Consider the following 14,508-nt stretch of genomic DNA (forward strand, 5'->3'; position numbering starts at 1 on the left):
ATGATTCTATGAATGGAAAAGGCGCATGAATCAAAACAGTATCAAAAGAATTGAGCCCAGTGGTGGCAGTGGTTAAATGGCTGGTACGCAGCAAAGTTGTGAGTTTGAGCCCCAAGGGCGTCCAGGTGGATAGCCCTTCATTCTTTTGCGTGTGTAAGGAGTACCCAGCTTGTGGGGGCATTGCCGTACAGACGGTAAACCGCATGGAGAGGCTGGGTTCCTATGACCAGTATAGAAATCGTAGAGCTATTGCTCTAAGGAGAATCTATGTGTGCGGTGCTTGGAGGAATTGTGGAGACCCAGTTTTAAATTTCCACACCAAACTGCAGTGGGTAACCCGGACAGGCCACAATTGTTCAGTTAATCGACTTCACAGATTAACTGTGAGAATAAAAACAGAAGGAGGGAAATCATGAAGGCTACCCAGGAGCTCCTTGGAGGAAGTGGCAGGGGGAGGGGGATAAAATCTAATAAAGAAGATTAAACATTTATCAACAACGTGGAGCTAAAATCGAGCCAGAGAAGGCAATTAGTGCGCATGGATTAACTAATATGGAAAAGTAGGGGCGCAGTAAGAACGACATTACTGGAGCTTGGGCGGATACTGTTTGAGGGTTTTCAGTGAAGAAACAAAGCATGAATCAGGAAAACATGAGGTGTTATTTTATCGACCTCTCAGTTAACAGTTAATGATAATTTTGAAGCAATGACTGAGGGTGAACCAGACAGTGTGTTTCGACCTTTCCAGAAATGGTGGCATGCATAGAGAGTAGTCCTTAATGAGCAGGATTCCTGGTGTAAACGGTTAAATTATAGGGTCAGAAAATTAAGAGATGTATTGTTAAAAAAACCGTGATATATCAAAAAGCCAACAACAGTGTCTGGAAGCATGTACGGCCCATGATTCAAAGGTTAAATGATTAAACAAATGCCAGTGCAATATTGGGCTACTAAATGAATTACAGTGGACGTTGTTAACCTGGGATTTGGTTCAAGATCCCCCATGGTAACAAATCCGTGTAGTCATTAAATATAATGACTAGCAAATGTGTCCTTTGTAAAAATGACAGTGAAACCCATTTGTATGATTCGCAGAGACCACGAAGAAGAAATCAAGGTTTAATATTTGAAATTTATACCTTTTTTGAACATTTTCAAACCATGGATGCTTGAATCCATGTATAAGAAATCCATGTATAAGAAGGGCTGACTGTATATTCCATTAGTTTAAACTAAGGTCAGGAATACCCCACTCCCCCTTGTGATGAACTCTGCATGTTAGAGGCAGAGATTATAAACAGACATTTAAGTTGTAAAATGATCTTATAATATGAAGAACATGTGATTCAACTTTCAATTTGGACTGGTTTTCCACTTTATTTTACAATTTTCATAGGATTTCACCAGTCAGGTTAAAAAGAACCTGAAAAATACTTCACAAAGAAACCTGACCACACTGTGTGCATCTCAGAGGCAACCATATGTTAAACCAGTTTAACACATTAACAAGATAGAACATCCTGATCATGAGGGGCTAGAAACTCTCTCTTGCAAAGTGAAGGCTGGAATCTCTGGAATGTAAATGCTGTGCCTGCAGCTAAATGTTATGTGAAAGTACATCTGGTGAGATACCAATGATTGCAGCAAGGATGAATAAGGGCTATCACAAAGTTTTGGCAGAGAGGCATTTGGGACAAATCTCTTTTGGCAAAGAAATGACTCATTTAATCATAAAAGCTAACAAGGTACAGGTAGTTTACAAGATAAATGCAATACAAAAAGTACTACAAAAATCATACAAAGAAGCCAAATTCAGTAAACACCTGGGAATGCCCAGATGAATATATATGTTTTTACTGAACAGCAGAAGCTTGCACTGTAGGTGTCCATTTCATCACTAAAGGTAGTTAATTCTATGGAATGGATGCCACCACAGAGAAGTAATTCCTTCAAATCACTGTAAGATATCTCTGCTATACAAATCTATGGGTGCATGATAGGATGTTCCACCAAGCATCCTGGCACCTGTGATTTGCTCTATGTGCACCTCCCAAACCAATCAGAAATGCCTCCTTGCATACATTACACTATAACAAAGATATTATTGTGTGCCTTTGAGTTGTTTCTGATTTATGGTGACCCTATTATTGGGTTTTGCTAGCAAGATTTGTTCAGAGGGGGTTTGCCATTGCCTTCATCTGAGACCAAGACAGTGTGACTTGCCCAAGCTCATACAGGGGGTTTCCATGGCTAAAACTCTAGACTCCAGAGTCATAGTCCAATGCTCAAACCACTAGGTCACTTTTAGTTGTGTGAAAAGTCCTATCTGGTCTTAAACAAATGTTTCCAACAGCCCAGTTGCATTCAGATTCAAACACTCAATGCAGATGATCTTTCTTTGCAAAAAAAAAAAAAAGAGGGGGCAAGACAGCTTCTACTAATGCTAAGCTTACTGTACATTGGAAAAAAACTGGCAAGAGAGTCCATCTGTGTAAAAGCCGTTATGTACAACTGAAACTGCAAATTCGGAGTGCTAATTTTTCACGTCACTTGGTTGGCTGTGAAGCAAGACAGACAGAAAATTCAAGAGACCAAACATTAAAAAGCAGCTATAAAATATAAATTAGCTATGTGCAGGAGATTAAATTTTTAAAAAATTAACTAGGCCAACAGGGCAATTAATAGGTCCACTGGTCCACATAATATTTTCCATTTGTAGCTTCATTTTTTGCTAGTCAGAGAAAAGGTTGAAAGAGTCAGATTGCAACTATTAAAACTTGCAGTTTCCCGGCGAAACACACATTTCCTGACTTCAGAAGAAACCCACGCAAGTTTCCATTTCCATTTCTGTTTTGGCTTTTCCCATGGAAGATACAGTGGACCCTTGTTATATGCTGGGGTTTGGTTCCAAGATCCCCCATGGATAACAAAATCCATGGATGCTCATGTCCCATTAAATATAATGAAATAGCAAAATGGTGTCCCTTATAAAAATGGAAAATCAAAGTTTGATATTTGAAATGTATACTTTTTTTGAACCGTGGATGTTTGAATCCGTGTATAAAAAATCAGTGTATAAGAAGGGCCAACTGTACTGCATATACTCATGTATAAGTCTAGAAATTTTAGTCTAAAAAGACTGGTAAGAAGGGGAAATAATTTAACATATTGCATACAATTGACCTCATGCATTATGGATTATGGATTTTGATTTGATTATTATGAATTATGATTTCATAAGTCAAGGGTAAAACTTAAGAGCACATAACAAAGCAAAGGAAACAATGGAGATTATCAGATGAGGGACATCCCAGCTCGTCCCGTCATGTTATCATCCTACCCAAGCAATTGCGGGAAGGGCTTTCAGACAGGATTCACGCTTATCCCACCTGGAAAGCACGAATGAGGGCAAAAGACTTTCAGATGAAGTCATGCAGAACCCATCATTATCCGGCCATTAACCATCATTAAAGCAACATTGGCTGGTGTTTCACATTAACAGAAGTTCGCGTTATGGCCATGCCGCTTTAATGACAGGTTAATGGCAGGATCAGTGCTACAATTTGAAAGCTTTTCGTGCTGCCACAGTCATGAACGGGTTAATGATGGGATAAGGATGGGGGAGTGATCCCATCTCTGTGTGATAATGCCAAAGAACTTACAAATTTCCAGCATGCATAACTGTTTGCATTCACACTAAAGGTTGCATAGATGAGAGAGATGTGGGTGTGTGTCAGTGCTTCCAGGACAGATTTTTGCCTTTCACCAGAGTGGTTTTTTTTTAAAATAAGAGTTAAAATACACTTCTTACACTGACTTGTAGATAAGTTGACTTGGGGTTTTGGGAGTCAATATTTTGACTAAAAATTCTAAACTTATACATGAGTATATACAGTATATCAAACAAAATATAGCATGTTTGCTTAATGTGTGATTTGGAAGTTTTGCAGGAACTGGTTTCCTCCTCCACCAACCTCCTGTGATGGCATTACAAATGATGTCAGGGGACATAATGTCCCTTGATGTCACTGAGTATTTGGTTAACTCTTCTTCATCCTTTCTTTCTGGTGCAAAAGAGGAAGTAACTAGATCTACTGTTTTACAGCAGAGAAGGCATCCCTTTAGTGATCACTTTTGCCCTCCACAACCCACTGTGGGCTGCATCTCTTCCAAAAATGGTAGGTGTATGCATGTATGCCTATTATTTTTAAAAAGAAAATAGCAGGCATGCATGCAGAGTCATTTGAACCAAATCTCTGGCAGATGAAAGACACATTATTTGTGTGTTTTGGTTTTTTTTAACTGCCATGAGAGGTCTGGTATCTGCAACAAAAAAATGGTGTGTGAGGATGAAACATTATAGTCCCCATTGTTGTTATACAGTTTAACTATAGCTACTTGAAAGCTTGCAATTTTATACATTTTGATTGGCCAATAAAGGTATCACTGTTTGGTGGGTTTTGGATGTTATTGTACTATGCTACATAGCCAACATGACTATCTCTGGATATAGCTATTTATGCTGGTGTATTAGGTATACTGGCTAGGATTCAATAACCTGTTTTCGGTAGTCCAATAGGTTGCACATTAGATATTTCATTTTTTTAAAAAGAAAAAAAAATGAATAAAAGATCCATATTCCATTCCACACTTGGTTTACTATGTGGCTTGGAGGGCTACTGCTCAAGTGATACAACCTTTAGAACAGTGTTGGATATTTGAAGCTTGTTTCTTTTGTCCATAGCATGTGACACAAATCATTACAATGATTTCCATCAGCTACTAGACCCATCTTTCTAAGACCTAAACCATATCCAAATAGGCATATAAAATCGTAACAGTGCACATCTACATGTCCCCTTATGTGCTTTTATATACAGTATCTTACTCTGTTACCTCTGTTATATTTACAACCAACTGATGCATGCTAACTATGGCAGATATTCAAGTGACTATGGCTAGTTTTTCTAAAACCAAGGACCAGTCATTGAGCAAACTAGACTTTTGCATTTTTACACATTGCACTTTGAAGACATTGCCATACAGTTATTCCTAGTCACTACTGAGAAGCAGGGATTTGAGCAGGGTGTGTGTTTGTGTCAACATTTATTTCTTACTGTCATTAAGAAGCAACCAAGGAAGGAAATCACTTCAAAACCTCTATTTCAGACATTTCTAGGTGGCATTGTCTGCTACAATTGGCACCTGAAGCTGCATGCTACAATAATCACAAAACAACTTATATAAGCACAGAAAAGTGCAAAGACTTTTAAAAAGAGACCAGAAGGCTAGGTATACTAAAAATAGTCAGACTGCTATTTGAAGGGTCTGCTTTTCAAGATGTAGGCACTTGCAAAGGTATGAAGAGCCACAATAGCCTCCATGGGATCAAAAAACGTGTTCACACAAGCACCCTGAGTGGACTAGAGGTTTTTGGCTTTCTACAATCAACTGATGTATTTATTTTAAAGATTTAATTGCTGCCTTTTAAAGGAAAGCCTTTCAAGGTGGTTTTAAAAATGTAGTCACAACAGAACTTAAATCAGTTTTTTCCTTTAAAGCTATGACAGAGTGACAGAGAGAGACAGAGAGATATTAAGATGTTGAGAGTGTTTTGATTAGTTCAAATTCCTATTTAGCCCAAAGCCTAACAAATGTGTCTGTAAAGCAGGGATGGGCAGTTTCATCATGCAATCCATGATGTTCTATTTTATTTTATTTTTTAAATTAAAGGTGTGGCGGTTTCTCTGCTCCTGGAAGCCTCATGGAGTAGCAATTTTATCACAGCACTAGCAGAATCTCCCTGCACTTTGTTTTGCTCACCAAAAAGGCTTTCTCACCAAGAAAACAAGAATGGCAATTTTCATCACATCCATTTTGATTTTGAAGTAGTTACCAGTAAGGCCCACCATAAGTTCTTTAGGTCAAGAATGGGCCCTTAAACTTTGAGAATTTGCCCATCCCTGCTGTAATGGTAAATCTGTAACCAGAGGGTACTTGTTGGGGCTGCAGCTGAATCTTTACATGTTGGAATATTCCTGCATTAAAAGGAAATCCCACCTCATGGAAAATTAGGTGCCAGAAGCTAACATCCTCACCTTGCCTTCTATCTGGCTATACAAGTTTTCTGTGTGTAGGAATCTGATTACTGGGGAATGTTCCTCCTTCTCCTCCTCCTCCTCGCTGAAGCAGTTGTGCCCAAACAACAACCTCACTGAATCACTGAGCACTAGACCTCACCCTCCCCTGCCTCAGTGTTGTTTGAGGATGGATTGCTATACCTCCATTAACTGAATAAGAGAGAAATAAACAGTTTTCAGTTCTACTCACACTGCATCTCGAGAAGCGCCATGAGAAAGCAATAGTTCAACAATGCTCATATGCCCGTTCTTGACTGCATCATGAAGTGGCAAATCATTTTGATACCCAGTTGCATTCAGCAGTGCCCCATGCTGCAACAACAACTCCACTATTTCCTTATGTCCATGATTACAAGCTTCATGCTAAATGTTGGTTTGGATCAAAGCAAAATACAGAAGAGTGGGTAAGAATTCAAAGAATACCCAAGAATCTGTTCAATCACGACAGTTGAAAACATAAAGAAATTGCAAATTTTATTCATTAGTGTTCTACTCTATTTTTCAACTAAAACCAATTCCTAAAGTAGCTTAAATAAGTGAAATCTGTTAGTTCTAGGGATCTTTGCTATAAGTAATAGGAAAAGTATGTGAATACGCTCACTTGGAATGCAAAAAGGTAAAGTCATTTTAATGCAGTATCCATCGTAAGTCGATTTCCATACTTAAGAGGTGACAAAAAGAGACTACAGTTGACCCTCCATATTCACTGGGGTTAGGGGCACAGGACCATTGTGAACGTGAAAAAACGGCAAATAAAAAACCACTATATTTTTGCCTGAGAGAACACCTCTCTAGTGATCTTTAGATCCTCCAGCACAACTCTATCATCAGCATCTGCCAGAGGTTGACCACAGAATCATGCTGGAGGACCTACAAATGTCATCCAGTGCAACTCTATGGTCAATTTCCAGCAGAGTTGCACTGGAGGACCTAGACATTCCTAAAGAGAACATTTTTAGTTAAATCTCCAAATAATCAAATCTGCAAACAATCAAATCTGCAAAAATCAAAACTGCAAATGTGGAGGGCTGACTGTAGTTCCAAACTGCATTTCTGTTAAATTGTAAAATGCAATTCAAATTGCAGTAAAAAGCACATTTCACTCACCCAGCTAAAAGCTTTTTCAATTTAAACAGAGCAAGAAAATTGAAATGAAATTAAAAAGTCTGAAGTTAATAAAAAGTTATGCTTACCAATGGTGTCCACCCAGCATAGTCTTTAACATTGGGATCCGCTCCACTTTTTAGTAAGTGCTCCACAGAAGAAAGATCACCCTAGAAGGAAGCAGGGAGGAGAAACACCATACAGCATTTATATTTCTTGAGGAAATCGACAACAATAACAAAAATGAAAAATACTAGGAGGTAGAACTCCAGGAGCTAAATAACCCAAAGCCACCAGAAACTCTCTGATCTTGGAAGCTAATCAGGGTAAGCCCTGGTAAGACTTGCATGGGGAGACCGCCAATGAATACCAGGCTCTGTAAGCTAAATTTCAGAGGAAGAAATTTATGGAACCATCATAAGTCATGCTTGCATGGATTAGTAGTTTGAGTGTTGGACTATAACTCTGGATATCAGGGTTCAATTCCCTGCTTGGCCATGGAAAACCACTGGGCGACCTTGGGCAACCTCACATGCTCAGCTGCAGAAAATCCCGTGATAAGTATGCTGTAAATCATAAATGACTTGAAAGCTCACAACAACATTGTAAGTCAACAGGCGACTTGAAGGCACACATACACATACCATCAACAATTAAATAGTAAAATGGGGGGGGGGGGGGTTCATATGGAAAGTTTATTAGAACAGAAGTAATTAACTGGTCCATGGTAGTGGATTTCTGGAAACAATATTGCATGTAATAGAGTGAGGAAAATTAATACTGGTGATTTTAATCAAAGAATAGTTGATTTAATTTCTCCACTTGCAAGGAACTATGGTTAGGCTGTATTAAAGCAAGGTAATGAGATATCCAATTACCATAACTCACTTACTACAGTTGCACGTCATAATAAGCCAAGGAAACTCAGGAACCCCTGGCTTTATTGGTTACAAGCCATGCTCGGTTTCATGCTGTCTGACTGTTCCTTCAAAGCCTCTTTGCCCTTGATTTAATATGCCATGCAAACACAGGCACTTTCTCCTCTGTAGTTCTTTTCTCTTTTGCCAGAAAGCTTTTTTTGACTTTTCTCTCTTTGGCAAAAAAATCAAAGGTGTGTTGGAAAGGAAAGAAGCCAGAAAGGCGAAAGTGCGCATATCTGGATCAATCTCCTTCTTTGGAGGTTTTTAATCAGAGGCTGGATGTCCATTTGTTGGGGGTGCTTTGACTGTGTATTCCTGTATGGCAGAATGGAGTTGGATTAGAAAGCCCTTGTCTCTTCCCACTCTATAATTCTATGAAACACCAAAGTAAACTTGAGTGGTTCGATTAGCTGCTTCTGCTGAAAATGGGACCAAATGACAACATGCACTAGCATGCTGCTTATAGAATAAAGCCAAGGGTTTCATATGCTCGCTGGTTCATCATATTGTGTGGCTACAAGGACTATTGCAATGCTATCTTTTTCATAATCCCATTTGCCTTTGTACGTAATGAAATGTTGTATCTTTTATCATGAACAAAATGGTGAAGAGAGCAAGAGAGAAACAGTGCTTTGGAAAATGCCTTGGGTGCATGGGATTTTGTTGTCATTTTGACAAATGACAGAGTCAAATACAGTCTTGCAAGAGCCAACAGCTGGGAGGAAATAGGAAAGAAACAGGAAGTGAATTCTGGGTAGAGAGGAAATATTCAAGAGTAAAATGCAGCCAGACCACCAAGGATTCTCTTGGAGCTTAGTTTGGTGCCTGGAAGGTGCTTGGCTTACTTTTTTGTGTGTGAAAACCATCTCTCTCACATGGTATAACAATTCAGAATCTGCACTTCCAAGACTACAAGGCAAGACAGCTAAGTATCACTGCTTCAACCCATGGACATAAGAGAACCACAGCTTATGGCTTGTATTTATGGAAAAGGGTGGACTTGTTTTCCAAAGCTTCTTTAGATCTCCATGAGAACCTGGTCAGTATGTTCACCAATCAGTGCACCAGGGAGATGAACTTTCAGATTGCTAAAAAAAGGACCAACATCAGCCCTAGTTTCCATTTGGATGTACTGTATATACCAAACTATAAGTTGAAAAAAATATGCCCAACAATTGACCCTAAAATCCTGGGTTGATTTACATAAGGGTCAATACAGCAATGCTGGTTAGAAAGATCTTGAAAGAAGCACCACCCCATGTGCTTCAGCAGTGATTTCTGAAAAAGCTGCCCATCTTTTAATCCAATGTTAAAACTTTCTCTCCCTATCCTCTGCCTCTAGATCTCTCCCAACAACCCATTTAATTCCACTTCCTTCCTTTCTAAATGCAATTTTAAAACCTTCTCTGACCACCAAACCCCGCATTTCCTTCCAGTTCCTTCATTTTTCAAACCAATGTTAAAAGCTTCTCCTCCAGCCCCAGGGAAGTGGCATTAGGTGGTCGGGAAGGGTCCAGAGAAGGAGAAGGATGGATGGAAGTGGTGTTTTCCTCTTTACATCCTTTGTGATATGCCCCTATGTTTTATCCTTGACTTAACCATGGGTCATATCAAAAGCCATGATCTTGGCCCTAAAACTTTCCCTCGACTTACACATGAGACGACGTGTACACAAGTGTATATGGTATATAGTCGGCTCTTGGTGTCTCTGCTGGGGTTTGGTTCCAGGACTCCTCGTGAATACCAAATTCCATGGATGCTCAAGTCCAGTTATATACAACAGCATAGTAAAATGGTTTACATAGGTTCCTTATATAAAATAGCAAAATCAAAGTTTGTTTTTTGGATTTAAAAAAAATTATTTTCAAGCTATGGATGGTTAATTTCATGGATGATGAAACTACAGATACAAAGGGGCCACTGTATTCAAAAGCTAAGTAGCTCCAGAATGCCCAAGGTATGTTTGTCTGTTTTTCAAATGAAACACAGAAATGGCTGATTCTAAAACTTACCAGACCTGAGTTTAATCAAAAGCAGACCAAAGCAGACTGCAGGTGGGGTCACCTCTACTTAGAAACATGGAATACTATCATTCTGACTCTGCCATCTCTTTGGGGGGGGGGAACACACAATATCCCAATCACAGTTTTATCAGTGTGGGTCCAGTAAGGCCCAGAGGAGGATTTGAAATCCATCATCTCCTTCTCAGATGATCCTAGCATGTACCTATGGAGTGGCAGGACAGGAAGAGTCTGTCCTGGATATGTAATAATGCAGAATTTTCCTGCCTTTAGATGTTTGTGCATATGTGGGCATGTTCTTTGTTTGTGGATGTTTCTAGAAAGGAAGCAATAGAGGAAATGTGGCTTGTCACACATAGGAATTGAAACTTGCATGAGAAAAAGGTTTGTTTCAAATTAGGACGGCTGAAAACCAAACCACAGAATTAACTGGGAAGGGAACACAATCTACTTTGGGACTGGAAGTCAAATATGTATGAGTGTGAAATACTGTTCAGCCACATTTTACGTATCAATCCTAAATCAATCTGAAATGTGTAATAATTCAGAATTATAGCTAGCCTTATTGAATGTTTGCCCTGGAATGAAGTGCTTTTAACCAATTCAAATGCCAACAAACATGTTTGTGCACATCAGGCAATGAATTGGATTGCATGATTAAAATATAGGAAGAGGAGACAAGATCGTATGGAGCACTGTTTAATATTTCAGTGACTACCTGCATCGAGATGCCAGTACTGCTTATCTTACTGGCAGTTACTTTAACCAAATAATTTCATTTCCATCCTATGATAACAGAACAAAATATTCTCACTAAGGATAAATTGAAGCATGGAGTGGAAAACCAAGACAGGGAAACAACTGCATTTTCAAGGGATGACTACACCTTTAACCTATAAAAAGCATTTGCATTCCTGGGCAGTGGCACTTGCACTATCCCAGCCAAGCTTCAAGGTCTATGCATATTCAAATACTCTACATAACTTCAGATAACAAGCAGCAAGCAACAAAATGCAGCTTTCTTTCCTGTGAAGATCAATGAAAGCTTTCTGCAGATGGGAGCTACATTTAATTTCCAAAATTGCCAGCAATTTTAAGATGTTTGATGGCATGGCTAAAGAGTATGAAAGTTGTAAGCAATGATCTTAATAGAGGGCATTAACTAAGTTGATGCCCAGCTCACTTATCCGCAATATGGGTTCACTGCGGGATCTTCTTTTAATATCCCCATAGCAATTAGAAAACTGTAGGGAGCTACCATAAGTCTAATTGATAGTCCCAGGTAGAGTTCACCCACTGAATCAATAGGGCTCTAGATGGGATTAATAAATGGATTTAGCCCCAGAAGCTTTACAAGTGAGTATCAATAATAGAAAATATTACCAAACAGGATTGTTCTAAGGCACTGATGCCCAAACTTTTGTCCTCTAAGTGTTCTGGGCTTTAAGTGATTTGGACTTCTGGTAGGCCTTTCCAGATTAGCCTTTTTAGTTTACCCCCCCCCCCTTACTACTGATATTATTGATATTTTACCTCCGCTTCCTTTCCCAGTGAAAAACACACCTTTCTCCCCCAAACCGAAACTGAATCTAGATCTCATTTTCTATTTTACCCAACCTTTAACAGATTTTTTTTCCTTTTAAACAGTTTTATTGTTTAATCTCTTTTTAACTGGTTTTTATTTTGGGTTTTTATGATTGTAGAGAGGGTCAGGATATGTATGGTATTCCTTTTTAATCATAATTGTAATTTTAACTGTTTGATGTTTTAATACCTGTTGTAATCCACCTTGATTCCCTATCAGGAAAAGGAGGAATAGAAATAAATTATCTTATTATTATTATTATTATTATTATTATTATTATTATTATCTCCCAGAAGTTCCAGCCAGTTTGCCACCAGTCAGGAATTATAATAATAACAATAAATGATTTAATTATAGCCTGCCCAATCACAAGGAATCCGGGTGGGTCACAACAATAAAATACATAGGAAAATACATTAAAATTCAATAATTATTCCGTTCCCAAACACCCATCCCAATACTAAAATTACAATTAAATAATCAGCATTTAAAAACAATAAAATACAAAAGTGCTAAAATTAAGAGAAGAGTTGGTGGACAGAGCGATATAGGTCACACTACACAGGGAGAGGAACTAGGTTGGGAAGGCCTGCCAGAAGAGATCCATCTTAAGAGTCTTCTTAAAAGCTGTAAGGGTGGAAATGTGGCAGATCTCCTCCGGCAGATCATTTCATAGCTTCGGAGCAACAGTGGAGAAGGCCGTCTGGGTAACTGAAGTTAGCCTAGATTTTTTCGGCTGAGGACCAAAGTTTGGGAACCACTGATTACCTAGTCTTAAAATAGGGATGGACAGCACAGTGGACCCTTCTGGGGTTTGGTTCCAATATCTCCCGTGGATAACAAAATCTGTGGATGCTCAAGTCCCATTAAATATAATGACATAGCGGGCTGGGTATCCACACAAGAGGCATTTGCAAATAAATGGGAAAACAAGGATAGATGGTTAAGATACAATGATATATTAAAGATGAATGGAAAACAAGAAGTGGTAATAAAATCGAGAAAAGAATTGGTAAATGAAAATAAGGAATTAAACTGGTATAGTTATTATCAGATACATAATAGATTTAAGGAAGATGTAAAAACGAGAGGAATAGAATTAGGCAAAACGGAATTGGATGAGACAGTATTAAAGGAGGAGGAAAAGAAAATATCAAAACTGTATAAATTGTTCCGAGAAAGGGAATTGGAGAAAGAATCAATCAAACAATATATGGTGGATTGGGCAAAAGATATAGGTCATGAAATACCATTAGAAGCATGGGAAAAAGCATGGTCTAGAACAAACGCTTTCACTAAAAGTCAAGATCTTAAAGAAAATTTTCTTAAAATGTGTAACAGATGGTATTATACTCCAGCTAGATTAAAAAAGATTCGGAAACTAAGAGTCGGATATTTGTTGGAATTGTCAGAAAGAAAGGAGTACAACAATTCATATGTGGTGGAAATGTGAAAGAGTAAAAGAATTTTGGGATGAAATACATCAAATTATACAGCAAATATTTGGAATAAGCTATAAAAAAAAGCCGGAAATATATTTACTAAATATGACATTTTTTTTGAAAAAGGAAGATGAGAGCAGACTGTGGAGAATTATGTTATATATAATATAAGGCTTGCAAGGTTTTAATAATAGCAAAAAAAATTGGAAATCCGAAGGAGAAATTAACAGATAAGGATTGGTTTATGGAATCTAAACTAATAAGAAAATTAGATGTGCTCTCATGTATAGTAGATGACAAAAAGAAAAATAGGATTGAGAAAGATGGGCTCAAATAACAACATTCCTGGAAAAAAGATGGTGTTTAGATAAGGGCTGGTTTGCTGAGAATAATTAAATTTAAGGGGAGGGAAGATTCGCAAACCGAAACATGAAATATATAGTTGTAAGATTGAGGTTATGAGTTCTATTGGAATAGTATTTTGAGAATACATATGGTAGTACCACGAAGAAGAAGAAGAAAAGAAAGAGAAATGATTAAGTTTTTATTTTTCCTTGTAGATATTTTGAAACAAGATATGAAGAAAATATAAAATAACCCCAATAAAACCTTTAGAGAGCTAAGGAAGTAAGAAATATGGAGAAATAAAAAATAATGTACAGTGTACCTCGGGATAACGAAATACCAGGTACGAACTTTCCGGGATACGAAAAAATCCCATTGGAAATAATTGTTCCGGGTTACGAATGTTTTTTCGGTTACGAAAAAAATTTTGGTGCTTTTTTCGGCGCTATTTACACGGAATCGCGGCTTTTCCCCTTAGCGCCTAGGGCATTCCGGCTTACGAAGGCTTTTCGGTTACGAAAGCGGCCGGCGGAACGAATTAATTTCGTAACCCGAGGGAGCAGTGTATGTTAAATATGGATATGTATTGTAAGGGAATAATGGAATGTATATACTGTATAATGATTATAGTAAAACTAATAAAGAACATTTGAACATAAATATAATGACAAGAGCAAAAATGGTGTCCTTTATGAAAAATGGAAAATCAAGGTTTGGATATTTGAAATTTAACTTTTTTGAACATTTTCAAAACCGTGTATGTTTGGAATCCGTGGTATAGAAGGGCCGACTGTATTTGCAAGCCTTTTCAAAGTGGACACATTTCAAGAGCACACACCCAAGGGAGTGGGCCGGCAGAGACAGGGGTATAGCTTAAACATTTTTAACATGGAAAAATAGAACCATGAAATCATGTTTCACAATTTTATAATATTAATTACTAATACAGTC

General features: G+C 38.1%; 1 protein-coding gene across 1 annotated transcript in view; it reads right to left on the reverse strand.

Annotated features, from left to right (window-relative positions):
• The window catches only part of BARD1 (BRCA1 associated RING domain 1), a 93,625-nt gene that overhangs the window by 42,268 nt on the left and 36,849 nt on the right, over window positions 1–14,508 (reverse strand). Inside the window, exons 5-6 of the mRNA XM_042445042.1 lie at window positions 7,334–7,414; window positions 6,331–6,503 (exon numbers count right to left, since the gene is read on the reverse strand). Of these exons, the coding sequence (XP_042300976.1) occupies window positions 6,331–6,503; window positions 7,334–7,414 (254 nt within the window). The remainder of the gene's footprint in view (window positions 1–6,330; window positions 6,504–7,333; window positions 7,415–14,508) is intronic.

Source organism: Sceloporus undulatus, chromosome 1, assembly GCF_019175285.1.
Source record: "Sceloporus undulatus isolate JIND9_A2432 ecotype Alabama chromosome 1, SceUnd_v1.1, whole genome shotgun sequence".
In the NCBI taxonomy this organism is placed as follows: domain Eukaryota; kingdom Metazoa; phylum Chordata; class Lepidosauria; order Squamata; family Phrynosomatidae; genus Sceloporus; species Sceloporus undulatus.